Source organism: Polistes dominula, unplaced genomic scaffold, assembly GCF_049000335.1.
Source record: "Polistes dominula isolate Pdom_NZ unplaced genomic scaffold, Pdom_raw_medaka contig_21, whole genome shotgun sequence".
Lineage (NCBI taxonomy): Eukaryota > Metazoa > Arthropoda > Insecta > Hymenoptera > Vespidae > Polistes > Polistes dominula.
Window position 1 is genome coordinate 487,943 of NW_028301061.1, and position 19,486 is coordinate 507,428.

The 19,486-nt window shown below is 31.8% G+C and overlaps 1 protein-coding gene across 10 annotated transcripts in view; it reads left to right on the forward strand.

Moving 5' to 3' along the window:
• Prosap (SH3 and multiple ankyrin repeat domains prosap) overlaps nt 1-17,798 on the forward strand; it is a 101,324-nt gene extending 83,526 nt beyond the window's left edge. For 4 of the 10 annotated variants that reach the window (XM_015328603.2, XM_015328604.2, XM_089176229.1 and 1 more), the window contains 14 exons: nt 772-897; nt 1,743-1,923; nt 2,118-2,437; nt 2,568-2,832; nt 4,513-5,335; nt 5,702-5,925; nt 6,602-6,778; nt 6,857-7,067; nt 7,144-7,345; nt 7,412-7,721; nt 7,801-7,997; nt 8,142-8,303; nt 8,740-9,040; nt 9,109-17,798. In XM_015328603.2, coding sequence (XP_015184089.2) covers nt 772-897; nt 1,743-1,923; nt 2,118-2,437; nt 2,568-2,832; nt 4,513-5,335; nt 5,702-5,925; nt 6,602-6,778; nt 6,857-7,067; nt 7,144-7,345; nt 7,412-7,721; nt 7,801-7,997; nt 8,142-8,303; nt 8,740-9,040; nt 9,109-10,445 — 4,836 coding nt within the window. In that variant the 3' untranslated portion in view covers nt 10,446-17,798. The remainder of the gene's footprint in view (nt 1-771; nt 898-1,742; nt 1,924-2,117; nt 2,438-2,567; nt 2,833-4,512; nt 5,336-5,701; nt 5,926-6,601; nt 6,779-6,856; nt 7,068-7,143; nt 7,346-7,411; nt 7,722-7,800; nt 7,998-8,141; nt 8,304-8,739; nt 9,041-9,108) is intronic. The other 6 variants (XM_015328608.2, XM_015328610.2, XM_089176230.1 and 3 more) reach the window with 4 other exon arrangements.
• The last annotated feature ends 1,688 nt before the right edge of the window (nt 17,799-19,486 follow it).

The following is a 19,486-nucleotide window of genomic DNA, read 5'->3' on the forward strand; positions in this document are numbered from 1 at the left end:
GACGACGACTACGACGACGACGCTGGCAGTTTTGTAAAAGGTGAATTACAAATACGGTTTTGTGCTCTTTTTATACTTGGAATTTTTGAATATGCATCGAACGAGAATAAAGTGGGAAAGTGATGAAGGAGACAAAAAATAAAAAGAAGAAGAAGAAGAAGAAATATCAAACGAAATTTCAAGAGATTTCGAACGAAACTGATGTGAGTCCTAGGGGTAGGTGGGAGGTAGGAGGGAGGGTGAGGGTGGGAGAATATGATTAATCTCTTTTTAAATTCCTACGATTGGCCTCGTCAACCTTTCATTCATCTCTTTGTACATTTTTATTTCGTAATAACTAGCAAAAAAATATTACGAATGATTGAATAAATATGCTTCTTCTATATTATTTTATTTTTGAGTGAACCATAAATAATAATAATAATAATAATAATAATTTATCATTCGATTGAATATTCGTGCAAATTGAAAAAATATTATATTTTTTGTTGTTGTTGTTAAAAAACGATTAGTATGTTTGTGTATTACAAATAATTATGTGTAGTAGGTACGCATGATCGATGTGCATACGATAAATAAATAAATAAATAAATAAATTAGTTAAAAAAAAACAATGCATGCGTAATAAATGTGGAAAAATAGGTGGTGGGTGTGTTCATTAAATGAATTTGGAAAAAAAAAGAAAAAAGAAGAAAAAAAAATATAAAAATGTTATCGTAACATTGGAACACGAGTTTTAAAAATAAAATTCAACATGGAAATACTTTGCAGGAGCTGAAGGAGAGCTTCAATTATGGCCTCTTCTGTCCACCAGTCAATGGAAAAGCTGGAAAATTTTTGGACGAGGAACGTCGCCTTGGCGATTATCCTTTCAATGGTCCTGTTGGTTACCTAGAGGTAAGATTCAATTATAATCATTGAAAAGGTACTCTCATTGATATACGAATGAAATAATTTTTTAATTAAAATTGTCAGAAGAAGAAAACAAAAACAAAAAAAATTTCAATTTCTCAAAGATTATTATTGTGTGCAGTCCTTTGAGTACTTTGTAAAAAGGGTTCAAACTTAAATGGTTTTACTCTGACTTGAACGGCCCATTGACACGCGACGACTACGAGAAGATTATTTCAGGCCCTGAAATGGCCTGGAACGGTTCTATTTCGCGAGAGCGAACCTAAATAAAAAGGATGAAAGGAAGGATAGAATGAGAGAGAGAGAGAGAAATGAGGTGAAAAAAAAGGGTTAGCTAAAGAGAAGAACCTTTTCTTTTTTCTTCTTTACTCTTCTTTCACTTATTTCTTTCCTTAAGAAAAGTTTTTTAAATATGACGAAGAAGAAGGCTCGTAACTCGTGTTCATTTCTTGACCTGGTTCTTTCAAACACACACACACACAAACACACACAGATAGAGAGAGAGAGAGTGTCAAAACGGGTTCGTCCAAGCGTTTTATTCTCATCCAGTGACCTGCTCGTGATCAAAGGTAAAGAAGAAGAGGAGTTAGTCGATAATCAGGGCAACCCAGCGTAGGGTTCAAAGACACCCATTTTTTCTTTATTCAAAGAAAACCATAAATACTTAGATAAAATGCACGATACTTAAACTTTAATGATGATAATGATTTGAATAAAACTTCAAATATGAGATACAAACAAGGGGGTTGTAATCTTAGAACATGAACGTAACATTAATAGATTTTTAAACAACAACTCGTAATAATTGATTTGATTGATCATGTTTTCAGCTTAAGTACAAAAGACGTGTCTACAAGATGTTACACCTCGATGAGAAACAACTGAAGGCGATGCACACGCGAACTAATCTACGAAGGTTGTTAGATTACGTAGCTAATAGTCAAGTTGAGAAGATAGCAAAGATGTGCAGCAAGGGTCTGGATCCAAATTTTCATTGCCAGGAGACAGGAGGTAGAGATTTTCATCGATACAAATTAAAACCAAAAATATAAGAAAATTAAAAACACAAATCAAATGATGAAGAGAAAGAACAAACAAAATACTACATACTATTACTACTACTAATAATAATAATAATAATTAATAAAAATAATTCTTTTTAAAAAACAAAAAACAAAAACACGACCAAAAATCTCTTTTTACAGAGACGCCATTGACACTGGCAACGGGTTTAAAAAAACCATCGAAAGTGATCATAGCATTGGTCAATGGTGGAGCCTTGTTAGATTATCGAACGAAAGAAGGTTTAACGGCAATGCACCGAGCTGTAGAAAGAAATAGTTTAGAGGCTGTTAAAACGTTATTGGAACTTGGTGCCAGTCCTAATTACAAGGACACGAAGGGTCTAACTCCATTGTATTACAGTGTCATATTTAAAACTGATCCGATGCTTTGCGAAACCTTATTGCACGATCATGCTACCATTGGTGCACAGGATCTTCAAGGCTGGCAAGAAGTTCATCAGGTTTATCACATTTATTTATTTATTTATTCTCTTGTTGTCTTTTGAACAACAACAACAACAACAATATATATTTCTGATGTAATTAGAAAATGAATTTATTTTTGTTGTTTTTGTTTTTTCTTTACCATAGGCTTGCCGGAACAATCTTGTACAACATCTCGACCATTTACTCTTCTATGGTGCTGACATGAACGCACGTAACGCATCTGGTAACACACCGCTTCATGTATGTGCCGTTAACAACACCGATTCCTCGTGCATTCGTCAGCTACTCTTCAGAGGTGCACAGAAAGATAGTCTCAACTATGCGAATCAGACTCCTTATCAGGTTGCTGTTATCGCTGGTAACATGGAACTTGCTGAAGTCATCAAGAATTATCAGTTAGAAGAAGTTGGTAAGTTTTATTCGTTTTATATTTTATTTTTTTTTCATTTGTTATTTTTAAAATCAACATTTTTTTATATTTATCGTTTATCGATTGTTTCCAAAGCGTGTTAGGATTGTTAATTTAATTACATTACAATTTTAATAATATTATACATGGTATATATATTTTATTAATTATTAATTTTAAAAAAAAGATATATAAGAGATAATATAAATAAATAAAATATCATCTCTGCATGCTTTTTGAATAAGCTTGGCATGTGAATGTTGAATGCAATGCTTTCTAAACCCACCCTTTGAATAAAGGATACGCGTGACTTCCTCCTAGCTCAACACCCCCCACCCCACCCCCCTACCCCATAAAATGCAAATAATAGTAGAAAAGAGTAGGAAATATTTTGTTTCGTTTGTATCGTAGATAAATGAAAAAAATATATATATTTGCATACGAATAAACACATATATATATCAAAGTATATATATGCATATGCATTTAGGATATACTTGTATTGTATATATTGTATATATATATATTTGTTTATTTGTATATTTGATTCGTAAAATAATGATTGAAAATAAAATAAAATTTGATTCTGATGATAATTAAAAGCAATCGAAAAATGTTATGGTGGGATTAATTTATATCTATAGTATATATTTGGTGGTGATGGTCGTGTAAAATCGTCGAGTGGTGTAATTTTGTTATATAAGTTGAACACATACACGTACATATATATATATACACACAAACAAAACATACGCATTCATAAACTTGCAAACGTGTGAAAAACGAAATTGAACAATTTGTTTGAAATATTGTTAAAAATGGATTTCCAAATTATTTTTTAAATAACACACACGTACAGACAACACATACAGGAACACGTATTATAATAAACAATGTTGCTAGATTTTTATAAATAATCTGGCAGCATTGAAACGTTGATATTTTGGTAATGTCTCAGTAGTTCGAAGTACTTTGTAAATCTGTGTGTAATTCATATCCCGAATCATCATTATCATTCATCATCATCATCATCATCATTATCATCATGAAAACAAAAAATCAAATCTTTTGTCCTCGTCCCTTCTCGTTTTTTTTCTTTGCTTCCAATAAATTTGATGATTCGTCGGTGTGATTGATAAGTCCATTAATGGTGCAAATGGACGACTAATCGGGAAAAAAAACCTTTAGAAAAATTGTATCACACGAAACTGATGCAATGTTTAAAAATAAGAATTAAAAATGGAAGATGATCCTTCTGCGTGTGCTTTATCACTGCTTACGTGCTCTCCCTACTACTACTACTACTACTTCTACTACTACTTCTACTACTACTACTACTACTACTAACGACGAGCGAACTTCCTCTTTAACAAACCTACTTACTGAAGAATTTCGAGAGAAATGAAAGAAGGATTCTAAGAATATATAAATCAAATTAAATCAAATAAAACACCTTGGCCAGCACGCAGCATTGAGCTTCGCACGTTTTATCAAAAAAAGTAAACAACCCCAACAGTCCTGTAAAAAGTTGGATAAACTTTGCGTGGACATTTAAAGAAATTCAAATATCATAATAATAATAATAATAAGATTGGGTGACTACTACTACTACTACTACTACTTATAAGGATTAAGTAACCCATTTGTATACTTTAGCTTGCAAACGAATCGATTTTCCAGTACCATTTAAAGGGCCACCACGGTACAACCCAAAACGACGATCAATGGCATTCGGTGGAGGAACGTCGATGATGTCGACGAGCTGTTCAGCGAGCAATCTGGGGACCCTGACAAGGATACCATCTACGGAACAACATGCAGCCAGTGGATCTAATACTGGTAGTCTAACACGAACCATCTCGGTGGAACAATACTCTAGTACTGGTAACAATCTGACAAGAGTCCCGTCAGCTGACCAATATGTGACTACAACGACGGCTAGTCTAAGCAGAGTATCATCTACCGATCAGCAATACGTTAAGGGTGGTATACCGTCCGTTGAACAATATGCGAGTGGTACATTTGTCAGAGTACCATCTTCCTCTTCCTCTTCCTCTTCTTCATCATCATCATCATCATCTTCATCATCTTCGACGACTGCTGAACAACAAAAACAACAGCAACAAAATCAACAACAACAGCAGCAGCAGCAGCAACAACAACAGCAACGCGATGCTGCTACATTGAACAGAGTAAATCATCCTCCGTCCACGGAATCCACGTCAACAACGCCAATCCTAGTTGTTGCACCTGTAACAACACCTAGCAATCGAGTACCGTCCATCGAAGCTACCAGAAATGATATACAGAGAATACCGTCCGAGCAACAACAACAAATGCAATCGCAATCGCAATCGTCGCAACTCTTGCAACAACATCATCGTAATCATCATCATCACCATCATCATCATCATCACCACGTTGCTACGATCAGAACAGAACAACAGAACCGGCATAACTCCGAATACCAGAGTCCAAATTCACTGAGGGATCCAAATGCGAGGTAAGCATAAACTGTCTTTGCTACGAAATATTCCAGTTCCCTTGCTATTGTTCAAGGCAACAAGACAACAGTTTATTTCACACTCATATTCCTTTTAATCTTTTTCTACAATATATATATATATACTGCTAACCATAGAAAAAAAAAAGATGAATCCCATAAAATCTCTCTCTCTCTCACTCTTTTCTATCTCTATCTCTATCTCTATCTCTTATAAACCTTGTAATAATTAATATCCATTCGCAAAGACAATTTATCGCTGATCTCGCTCAAATGTCTCTGCTAAAAAAAAAAAAACAAAATACAAAACCAAAAACAAAAACATTAGTGTCATCCTCCTGCTACGATATTGCAATACGTTTCAAGATTGCCGATGGAGAACTATCAGAACATAAGAATGGAGGGCCTGACCAGGCTGCAGGAACATCGACTCGAGTTGCAACATCGTCTGGACATTCATAGGACAATGGAGATGCCACCGTCGCCATCCCCCAGTAGCAGAAGTCTTGCACCTTTCAGCTCGGCTAGCTCGAGCCTATCGGAAGGCAGCAATCAACCGTCCGGTGAAGATTCTGCTAGCATTGTTACAGGTATAAGTCATCATCCTTTCTACCTCTCTTGCTATCTATCTTTCATTTTTTCTTTTTTTTTTTTATATATATATATTTTTTTTTTTATTATGGTCCCATTTTAATCTTCACTACACTCTATATCTGTCTCTATCTCTTCTTCCCCACCCTTTCTCTCTTTTTGTACTCTGCGAGGAAGTCGTCGTATTGTCAAGATGGATGTCTCTATGGACAAATGTTTTCATGTAAGGAATTATACGATCAATGATGATCTTGACGAAACTAAAACCATCACCACCAAAAGAATAAATAAATAAATAAATAAATAAATGAAATAAATAAATAAAATATTAGAAAATTTAAAAGAAAAAGATTAAATGTTTAAAAAAAAACACACAGGCAATCTCAATGATTTCTGTTTTCATCGAATTTCTGCATGAATGTGTTTTAATCCGCAGTGTGGAGATATAATTAACGTCCACGAGTACTTAACGGATAGTTCCTTGTTCCTCATAGCCATTCATTATCTTTTTTTTTTTTGTTCAATTTTTATTATTATTATTATTATTATTATTATTAAGGATATTTCGCATGAAATATCTTTGATATTTAGGGATCGAGAATTGTTCGAGTAAATGCTTAGTTTTGAATTAAACTTAGACAATGTTTTGTTCTATGAAACTGTTGTTGTTTTTAGACAAAAGTCTTGGAGATACAGCGTCCGACGTGATCAGTGATAGCTCAGGAGTTGGTACCTCGCAATCAGACACTACTAATTCTTTGTCGATACCTGGGACTACTGTCGTCTGTGTTGAAAGTTATAACAGTGGGATACCTGGACATCTGACGATCAATCAAGGAGATATTCTTGAAGGTACAAATCATCCCCCATCTATTTTAATAGAATTCTCTTGACAATTTGTAATCTTGATTTTGTATTTATTTTCAACAGTTACTGGTGCTACAGATTGTGGTTTACTCGAAGGAGTATTACGTGGTCAAGGTACAGGATTATTTCCAGCACATTGCGTACAAGAAGTTAGGCTACGTCATACTAATATACCATTGGGTTCGCAACCTAGCAGAGATGGAAGAAACAGAGTACTCGGTCGTAGAGAGTCTCAACACAAATATTTTGCCACTGCACCAAGACTGAAGAAACCGTAAGAGTTCATTTTTTAATACATATTTTCTATCTATAGCAAGTATTTGCTATATTATTCTCGATACTAATCGTAGAGTAACATCGGAGCCGCGTACAGTAGTCCTACATCGATCTAGGAAAGGTTTTGGTTTTGTTTTACGTGGTGCTAAAGCAACGTCACCATTAATGGAACTAACACCATCAGCGAGATACCCAGCACTTCAATATCTCGACGATGTTGATCAAGGTGGCGTGGCTGATCTAGCTGGTCTCCGAAAAGGAGATTTTCTAATCCAAGTGAGTTTCCATTTTGAAATCTACGATCTCGTATTACCGATCAAAATGAAACTGATAAATGTTTAGATCAATGGGGAGGACGTGACAACAGCTTCGCACGAACACGTGGTAGATTTGATCAGAAAATCAGGCGAGTTAGTACGAATGACAGTAGTCTCGCCTGTGATCAGCCTACCAAATTCACAATCGGCAGCAGCATTGCCGACTAGTCAACCTATTCAAAGACAGTATGCAACATTGCCACGTAAGGGTAACAACAATGTGCCAATCGGTGGAACACTTGGAAGATCACCTGCACCAATGCCACCACGGAGAGATCCGAAAACTACCTTGAGCGTTGGACGTGCTAGAGCCCGATCGATGGTCGCAGGATTAGGTAAATCGATAATCAATATTTATTCGTGTGTTTACTTTAAGACGCGAGAATATCCAAGTGTTTTTGTACTGCTTTTAAGTAGAAGGCGGTGGGGAACGCGACGACAGGGATGAAATTACATCGACCGGAGCCAAATCGAGCAGTGCCGAATCCATTCATTTACCTCAGCAACCTTCGACTGGGCCAAACACTGGTCAAAACACACCTGTTCAACCTAGAACAGCTAGTATTAGATCAAGGCCAACTTCTAGTAGAATAACAGCTGCTGAACTCGAGGTAATTATGATGAATAATGATGATCTTAGCGCTTGAGACCTCTCTCTCTCTCTCTCTCTCTCTCTCTCTTTCTATCTCTATTTTTCCCGTGAATGGCATTGGGCACGAAATGCTTTAGCTTCTCTACCCCTTCCTTTATTTCAGGAATTATTCCAACGGCAACAAGGTAGTACAAGTGGCCAGTACAGTTCGTCGATGATGAGCTCGCACTTTCAAACTGGTCAGTCTACCAAATCTCATCCTTCCTCGCCTGCTAAAACTGGCAGGGTCTATGCAAGCGTAGCTGAAATGAAACGAAAAGGAAAAGTAAGAACTTGGATATATTTCCTATCTAATCATTGGTGTCTTGAAAGGATTAATATTTTTCCCGCATGTTATTAATAATTGAATACTCATTGTCAGCTCTATTCTCGCATGTTATGTTATAGTCGATTTACAAGAACAAATGGTCGAGGACTACAAGGGACTACTAATTATTACTGATCGAAAAATACTTTGTGTTTCTAGCGTGTCCATGGCTTGCATGATCCCAGGTGACTAAAAAACTAGTCTTGAAAATTCAAAACGAATTATCGAACAAACAAACGCTTTTTTTACTCAAGCTTTTTGAACCCTTCCATTTCCTATAATTATTGTGAAAGGGGACACACAAACCTCATTGAAACGGAGGAACAGCTGATATGCTACAAATGAAAATGAAATTATTTGGAATATTGATGAAAATAAATGTTTGCATTTGCAGTCGAACTCGAGAGTACGTTTCTTCGGTGGTCTGGGTGGTGGTTCCGATCTACACAGAGACTTTCACAGCACACCGGACTTGAATATTCAAGCACAGTCATCGATGTTAGTTCCAAAAGGTCATAGAAGTCAAGAGGATGTTAATGCAGTTAACGGTAGGAATGGATTACCACCACCTAATCATCCTCCACCACCTCCACCGGTTGGTCAAGTTGTTAAAGTGAACGTTGGTGCTAACGTTCCTGACGTTGTTACTCCTGCTTCTGTTTATGACAATATGGCACACATTCAACAAGTCAAAGGTATAATAAAAGGACACTTAGTTGAATCAAACGATACGCTTATCATTTGTTTCATTTCTTGTGCGTAGAATTAGCAGCAGCCACAGCGGAAGGTGGTTATGGTGTAATGTCAAGCTTCCGGCCGTCAAACAGCGCTAAATTGTATGCCTCGCCCGAAGATATGAAAACAGTAGGTTATCGATCAAGAAGTTTACCAGCACATTCGACCAGATCCCACGTAAGAAAATCTCATAGTCTTCGGGCACCCAACAATACGACGTTCAAACCATCGACTGGTCAACAGAGTACAGGAAACGTGACAGGAAATAACACTGGCAATGGCACTGCAACTAATCTTTCTAATACTAACAACAATCAATACGCACAACCATTGAAGACTAACAGGAGTCATAGTACAGCAGGTATTAGAGAAAGGAAGAAGAAAGTGATCGGTACGAGTTCCTCCGTGACAAATTTATCATCGCTAAGTAATACCAATGGTAACGGTAATGGTAATAATAATAATATTAATAATAATAATGGTGGCGGTGGTGGAGCAGTCGTTCCATCTTCGGCCCCACCAATACCAGAACCAGATTACAGTCTATCAGAATCAGAAAATGACGACGAAGGTGAAGAAGAAACCGACGAGGAAGTTGAATCGGAGATTGCTAAGGAATTAGAGAAAGCCGCAGCTCGGGATAAATTGGAATCGACGCGGGAAACATCAGGGAATTCTAACGCTTCAGGTTCTAGTTCATCGGGTAGCAGTTCGTTGCCACATTCGTTCAGCGTTGAAGAAATTCAAAAAGTAAGGACGCAATTGAAATCATCGAAAAGTCATCCGAATGATTTCCTATTGCAACAAACGCAACAATCATTAGCGGAAGATGGTGACAACAGTTCGAGCGGGGTCAGTTCCGATCAGGATGTTCCGGTAGGTCCACCAATGGGATTTGACGATACCACGACTGCTAGGAATCATGCCAATGAGAATAATCAACATAACAATACTTTATTGTCGATTGGTAACAATGAAAAAGAATGCAATTCGAAACGTAGCAGTTATGGTGGAAGTGGAATGTTAACCAGGCATGCAGTTAGTCTTGCACAATTACCACCACCAATCGAGGCAGATGCGGAAGATCAAAACAATGATTTGTTTGTACCACCACCACCCGAATTTAACGCTGGACCAACTGCTACTAATACAACTACTACTGGTACCCCTACTAACGTTGCCAACGCGGACGAGCTGGTCTTTGCTCCGCCTCCGCAATTCTCCGATAACAAACAACAACAACAACAACAACAACAACCGCAGCAACAGCAAACCCAACAAAATCGTGTTAAAATTATTGGAGCCATTCCAAAAGTCACTGGTAATCAAATGAAGGCTTCAACTGGACGGCTACATAGTCAATGAATTAATAATCCTCTAAAAGAATAAACCAAAATAGTGGTTCTCTTTTTCAATTGATAAAAGTCAATACTATTTGTAGTGGAAATTTTGGCACACTGTGTGCGGAATGATGAATGGATTTTTGTTATAAATAATCGAAGCCAGTCTTGCTAACTTTTACGCTGTTTTTAGAAAGAGAGAGAGAGAGAGAGGGAGAGAGGAGAGAGAGGGAGAGATAGAGAGCACTGGCCTAACGAGAAGTCAAACGTTAATCATTCTACTACACGCTCTTCCGACACAACTAACTTTTTAGACGCATAATAGAAAAATGATCGGAATGAATGATGATTTGTTGAGAAAGCTATAGAGAATAGGGGGATGAAACTTCATGCATAAGAGATAAAAAAAGAAAAAAGAAAAGTAATTAAAACCAAAAAAAATTAAATAAATAAATAAATAAATAAATAAATTGTAAACGAGCTGATGAATGATTGATTGGTGGTGTGAATGAATTTTTAGATAATCGTCGGTTTGTTTTTCCATGTTTCTACCGATTATTATATATTATACATAAAAATAGAAAGAAAAATGGAGGAGAGTGTGTTTGGATAAGATAATAATAATTATATATTTCTCTCGGAGGCGTGTTTTTTTTTTTCTTTTTTTTGGTTTGTTTTAAATCTTATTAGAAATTTCTAGGGACAGGAATGAAAAATAAAAAAAATGCAAAAAAATTATTCAACTATAAATAAAGGATTATAGAAAAAAATTCGTCGCGAACGGTAACGCTCGGGATAAAATTTTATCTTTTACGAAGGCTACACATCTATCAATTATTAAATAAATTAAATTGATTATTATTATTATTATTATTTAAATTATTTTTTAATAAACATTTCTCTGTCTTCTTTTTTCTTTTTCTCGAACGACGTGTATGAAAGCCTAATTAAAAAAAAAAAAAAAAAAAAAAAAAATAAAGAAAAGAGGAAAGCTCAAATTGTTTAACACGATTAGAAATTATTTGTTAACTATTTATTAATTTATTATTATTATTCTTATTATGATTGATATTAATATTATAATTATTATTATTATTATTATTATAGAAATTAAGCGTTCGTTCGTGTGTAAGTTATATACATAAAAATTAACTATAAATACACGTTATAAAAACACACACACACACAGACACACACTGATATAAAAACGCATAAGTATGAAGTCTTACACTAATCTAAAAAGACTTCTGTAAAATAGTTCATCAAATTGTTTTTTTATTTTAATCCTAGACCCCGCGAGAGTATGTGCTCCTACAAATAACAAAAAAGAAAAAAAAAAACATGGAGAAGAAAAGAAAAGAAATATTTAAATAAATAAATAAACGATGAAGAAAACAAAAATGGGAAGAAATAAATCGACAAAATGATGAGGTAAATTATTAATTTATAATTATATCATTTTTCAAATCGTTTAAGGGTGGATTTTCATTTGCACAAATTGGTGCTTCGAGAAAAAAAAATCTATCTCTGAAAAGAAAATTCCAAAATTCATTTATTTAAATTCCAACGTTTAGAATTTTGTAAATAAACATTAATAATAATAATAATAATAATAATAATAATAATAATTATAATAATCGTAGAGAGAAACGATCGATTTTGAAGAAATAATCGGTGAATTAGGGCTATGTGGTGTTTTATCACATTTTATGGTTTTTTTGTATTTTATTTTATTTTTTTTTTTTTTAAACAGGTCAGCCATTTTTATTCATGTAATAATAACCAATGGACTTTAGATAATTTGATGGGAATTAGTATCTCATAATATATATCCATATATAAACCATATTATATATATATATATATATATATGTATATATATTATGCATAATATGAATATATCTATATATGTATACAAGCATATATGTATGTATGTATGTATGTATGTATGTATGTATGTATGTATGCATATTTGGTATGCGGTTAAACAAATAGTAATAATTAATGTTAAATGCAAAATCCTGACATTAAATCCTGATACAACCCTGACATACATACATCCCTTAACCACAATTGCACATGCACTCTATTGCATTCAATGCCACTGTTCGTTTTAACCGCATACAATATATTTATTAACAATTATATATCTTGTCTTTATATACAATATATAATATATATATATATATAGAGATAAATTTATATATATATATATATGATTATCACAATATTATTATAATTATTTTCTTGCAAATAGAATAATTATAATTATATTCGTTAATTCAAAGTCCTATTTTGTACTTTTTTTTTTGTTATCAATTATTAAAAGTGATATTAATATAATGTGTATACATATATACATACATCCTAAATTATATATATATATATACATATATGTATATATACAGGGTAGACCAAAAAAAAAACAAGTCCTTATGGATAATTTATTTGAACAAATTTCTATAGCACGCTGATTCAAATTGATTTTATTCTATTAAAAGTCTAAATATGCAATAACAAAAAAAATATACACACACACACACATACAGACATAAGAGACCCTTTTGCGATCGTTTCTACGCCTCTCTCTGCACAATAAAATAATTGAAAAAAAAAAATTGCATATATATATATATATATATATATAAATATAAATAATACATAGAAGAAGAATTAAAATAACAATATTATACAGAGAACACAGAGATACATAAACACACAGTTACACATAATTAAATAATTACATTTAAAAAAAAAAATAAAAAAAACAAAAAAGATGGATTAATAATTAATTAATAAAATAATAAAATAAAATAAAATAAAAGTCGCGCTGCGTGCTGGTTGTGCGACGTGAATATTAAATAAATTAATGAATTCTCAAGTTTGTGCGTGTGAGATATAAAATAATATTGAATGTTCCTTAGGTACACACACACACACACACACACACTTTGTCGCTTGTTTTTTCAAGGTCAACCAAGCAACCAGGAGTAGGAGGTAGTAGTAGTAGTTGATGATGGGTTTTGCATCGTGAAAGGATTCTAATGAAATTCGAAACGTAACGTGAGACGAACGTGTAGGAATATGAATGGATGACACGAGAGGGTGGTGGTGTGTTATGGGGGATGTTGCAGGGGAGGTGTTCAGAGTTTTAGAAAGAATTAACGCTCGAGATTTTTAACAGAAGGCACACACACACACTTACACACAATTACACACACCCACAAATATTAATTAAAAGTATTCAAGTGATAATTCTTTATAACGTGCACACCCGTTAGGATGATATTTTTAACGTATATGCGCGTTAATGCAAAAACAAAAACAAACATACAAACAAACTCCTCTCTCGCGTGTGTGTTTTCAAATGGAAATCGAACAATTTTTTAGATAACGAGACTATAGATTATGACATTCCTGCCAAAACGTATGTGTATGTATAATTATAATAGTATTGTGTATACTTTATCGAAATTTTTAATGAGAGTTGATTATGATTATGATTATGATTATGATAATGATATTTGATCGATGAAGATGAAGAAGATGAAGAAGAAGGGTGATGACGATGATTATAAATAAAAATGATTATGATTATGATGATGATGATGATGATGATCAATGATGATGATCAATGATAATGACGATGTTGCAGCTTTCTATGCACACATAAAACACATCTACATTCACACACTGGAATAAGCAGCAGGCACGAGAATGATTGAAAGGATTAACAAAAAAAAAAAAAGAAGAAAGAAAAAAAAAGCAGCGAATGAATTATTGTAATAAAACGTGTATGCTCTTCTCTCAACGTCGTTTATTCATTTCTAATCTATGATTTAGTATTTTTCATTTTTAAAAATAAAATTCAGAAGAAACAGAAATTGATCGATCGTTCGATCGATGATTCACAAAATTGCATAGTTGCATAGGTAAGAAACTGTAATCCCCCCTCCCCCCCCGCCGCGTTCCAGTTTTCAAGAATTTTATTCATTGAGAAAGAAAATAATCGATAAACTTTATGAATATATACATATATACATATATATATGTATAAATATATACATGTATATATATATATAACCATCGTGTTGGTGAATTACGCAGAATGGCGAATGATGTGAGAGGGTAGGTAAGTTCAATGAAAATGAACGAATTTATATAATTATCGTGCGAATGAACTGAATGAATATTAATAATAATAATTAATTAATTAATTAATTAAATGGAAAAGAGTGTGAGAGTGAAAGAAAGAGAGAGAGAGAGAGAGAGAGAGAGAGAGAGAGAGAGAGAGAGAGAAACGTAATACACATTTCGTCCTTGTATAAAATTGAATAATAAGCATTGTCATTTAACTAATGATTATTATTATTATTATTATTATTATTATTATTATTATTATTATTATTATGTATATGTATACATTCTTACGTACATTTGCCAATAAAAAGGCTTCGTTAATTATGAATAATATATAAATAACGTAACGTTTTTCATTTACGTTTTTATATATGTGCATGTTAAAACGTGATGATTAATATGCATATTGCAAAATAATAAGAAATTTTATAGCAATTAAATTGATCGTAACTTTTTTTTTTTTTTTTATTACTATACAAATGCGAAACTATATGGCCTTGATAAAAATCCACTTGTTTTTTTGTTTGTTTGTTTCAACTGTTGTTACACAGTTTGCAAAGATCCATGGTATTATACAAACCACATACTCAGTTGGTTTTTAATGGATTCCTCTTGACAACTTGTGTAAAGTTTAAACATTATTTGGGTATTGACAAGATCGTATGGATTAAAATAGTTGCGTTGCTCAAAAAAAGGACTGACCATTTATTTTTAACAAATAATTATATATATATATATTTAATCTTTACTATAGTCTCGCCATCTTCGATAATCGTAATTATTTTTATTATTATTATTATTAAGTAATTAATTAATTAAGAGATATGAATGAACAAAAGATTAGTGTCTCTTTTGTATTATACTTTAATTATAATTGTGCAATTATTTTTTTTTTTTTTTTTTTTGACAATGACAAATAATAATAATCAATCATGTTCCATAAAAACCACCAATGGGTCTGGTCTCTCTTCTAATATAAAAACTTTTTTTTGTGTGATCTTACCTCACACATCAATCAAAGGAAAATTCAGGTGAGAAAGTGGTGAAAAAATGGTAAGAAATTGAACTAAGAAAACAATAGAATATTGTACGATACGTAATCGTGAAATTATTATTACTCTCTTACAATTAATTATTTTATTTATTCATTTGTTTTATGTTATCATTTTCTCTCTCACATACAGGCAGACAGACATATGTACTTTCACACATAGGATACATTCATACATTTTCACTCATTCATTCTCTCTCTCTCTCTCTCTTTTTTTCGGGCTACAAACGATCATCGTTCATTTCGTGTGTGTTTTTGTACATGAATGTATCGAAAAAAGTCAAAAGCACTGTTCGATAAATATATATATATATATATATATATATATATATATATATATATATATATATATATAAATTACATGTCACGTTGTTTGTTCGCAATGGACTCCTAAACTAGTGAACCGATTTGAATAAAATTTTGCACACTCTGTGCAGTTTCATCCAACTTCAAAGATAGGATTTTAACAGATGGCGGTATAAGTATATATAATAATAATAATAATAATTATTATTATTATTTAAATCTCAAGGTAGCACACATAGTAGTTGTGTGACCATGCGTGGTTTAAAAAATGTGTCCATTTTATTCCTCTTACTCTAGTGTTGGTTATAGGATGATGAGGTGTTTTATTTTTGTATTTTTTATGTTTTTGTTTGTTTAAATCTACTAAGTAAAGTGGACTTTTATTGAATGAACACCAGCGGTGCTTTCGACGATCTCTCTCTCTCTCTCTCTCTCATTCACGATTTTATTTTATATATATTTTATTTATTTATTCTTTATTCTTTTTCTTTTTTTTTTTTTTTGGCAGTGTTGAACAATGATAAACCATCTTTTTCTTATCCTCGTTACGATTACGAAGTTTCATGCATCTCTTTTTTTTTCTTTTCTTCATTATTTATTATTATTGGTTTGTTCAAAAAGTAATTTCATTTTTACCTAACACAAACTGGCAAATAACAACACGTAAGATTCGGTGAGAGATTAAATTTATCAAATTCAACTATTTATACCAACTTGAATAAGGTTTTAGGTTTCTCTCGTTTCTAAGCTTTTGCCTAGGCTCGCGTTTCTACGCTTCTAGGTTTAATCTCGAAGCTAAAAATTGTCTTTCATTTTTACAAAAAAAAAAAAAAAAAGAAACAAAAGAAACAAAAGAAACAAAATTACTTTCCGAACAATTCAATACACAGTTTTTTTTAGTATTCTCTTGTCGAATCGTTGTAGTATAAATTATATCAAATAATAATTCATATTTTAGAAAATAAAAACTAATGAATAATTAAAAAGCAATAGAATCAAACGACAAGAATAAATTAGGCAACAAATTTGAAACAAATCGAATGAATTTAAATTTAGAAAGTTACATTTTTGATTTGTATGCAATTTTTGTTTATAAATGAAACCCCCCACCCCCTCCCCCTCCTTATCGTTTAATTCTTTTTTTATTTTACAAAGAAATATTTGCAAATAGAAATGAAATATCATCGAAGACGATTCATCAACAGGCTTTCCAGTTTTCATTATTATTATTATTTTTTTTTTTTATTTAAAAATTTACGATACGAATTATGATGATGATGATGATGAGGATGATGCGAATAAACAAAATTTAGCGTCGGATAATTTTTTTTTGTTCTTTTTTTTTTTTTTGTTCAAAATTTACATACTTATTACAATCTTCAGACTTTTATCGACAAAATGATTCGTAAAATCGAAGAAGAACACAACACAACCAACACAACAGTCACGCCATTTCACTCATTCACACATATTACAAGAGCGCAATTGTACACTCACACATACGTACATACAATAATAATACACACGCTTAATCGATCATCTTCTCTTGTGTGTGTTGCTGTTGTTGTTTTTATTATTATTATTTTTTATTTTATTATTATTCTCGCTATAATTATTATACGCTATACATCATTTATCATTTTCTTATATCTTCAAAATCTATGCAATATATTTGTGGTTGTGTTTATTTTTATTTTTATTTTTATTTTTATTTGTTCTGGTTTGTTTGTTTGTTTCTTTCTTTCTTTCTACCTTTATACAAGTACAAGCAATTACTTTTCGAAAAGCTTTTATTACGTGACGAAGATCTTGCGCGAGAGAAATAGTTGTTGCAATATTTATGAAAAAATTTCATTAAAAAAAAAAAAAAAAAAAAAGAAATGTTTAAATAAGAAAAAAGAGAAAATTATATATAAAAGTAAGGAAAATGTGATGAATCATGATTTGCATGATTTTATTTTATTCATTCATAACTCCTGCCATAATCTTCGTATTATTACCCTGTTTAAACACGGAACGGCTTGTTTTACTTTTCATTTTATTTTATTTTATTTTATTATTTTTTTATCTCTCTCTCTCTCTCTCTCTCTCTCTCTCTTTCTCTCTGTGTAATTCTTTTTCTTATTTGCATTTATTTTTTAATTATTAAACGTATATAAGGAAAGGAACTTAAATGACATTCGAACATGATTCTCGAAATTATACTAAAAAAAAAAAAAAAATACTCTTAATGTTAATATTTAATTATAATTATAATAGTAATTAAAATTAATAATAATAATAATAATAATGTCAAAAAGAAATATATTAATAATAGTAATAATAATAATAATAATTAATAATTAATAATAATAATAATAATGACAAACATCTTTCGTTATTATCTGAACTTCTTCTTTTTCCTATTACTCGGTCATTGTTCCATTTATTTTATTTTATTTTATTTTATTTATTTATTTATTTATTAAATGTTAAATGCATAAGAATGAATTTCGATGTAAAAAAAAAAAAAAACAAAATGAATGAATGATATTGAAATTGGCAGTCATTTTTATGTACCCTCGTCACCAATCACGAAATCTCTCACGTGTCTCTCTCTCTCTATCTCTCGTGCCTCTTTTCCTTTTTCTTTTTTTTTTTTTTTTTTTTTACATAGAATTTATAATAAATGCAAACACCATAATTCGTAATAAGCTATGTATAATGTGCCTGTATAGGCTGTATTTTTTATTTTTTATTATTATTTTTTAAAACACTCTCTCGAGAAAAATACCCGAGTCGTGCGCATTACATTTATTATTTACACAGAGTTTCAACCCTCTACTACCCTCTCAGCCCTTACAGACGAACTTACTTCTTCATTTTCCATTTTTTATTTGCTTTGTTTTGTTTTGTTTTTTTTTTGTTCTGAATGCACGAAAATATTTTTTTGTATATTCAACGATGAAAAATAATCGCTCAAGTGCGTTTTACTTCTTCTCGTGTTTTCAGACAAAAATTATTGGTGATGGTGTTGTTGTTGTTGTTGTTAATGTTTAACATGATTTAATTTGTTTTTTTTTTATCGTTGGTAACATATTATCAACGATTAACATTAGAGTGTCATAAATCGTGAAAACTAGAAAGCCCCACGTAATTCTTTTTTCCTTAAAGAAATCAAAATGTTGATTCTCAGGAATCAGATTTTTTTTGTTTCACCTAACAGCGAATTTTTATTTTAAAGTTTGCTACGTTTGCAATGATTATCAATGATCAATTTATTTTTTTTATAAACAAACAAATATACAATAAAAATAGAAAAATTATTTGACGAATCGATCAATCAAAAAGTTCTTTTGGAAAAAAGAAATACGAAGAATCATCGACGAACATTTTGAATTTGAAAACATTTAACGAGTTATTGCGATACGCGAATTTGCAAAAAAAAAAAAAAAAGATTTTAAACAAATAATCAAATTGTGACTTAGTTTAATTTGTTAATTCGAAATTGTTGTTGATATTTTTCTTCTTCTTCTTCTTCTTTATATCTGACAATGAGTATGGCGATTTCCCTTTACATTTTCTTGTTC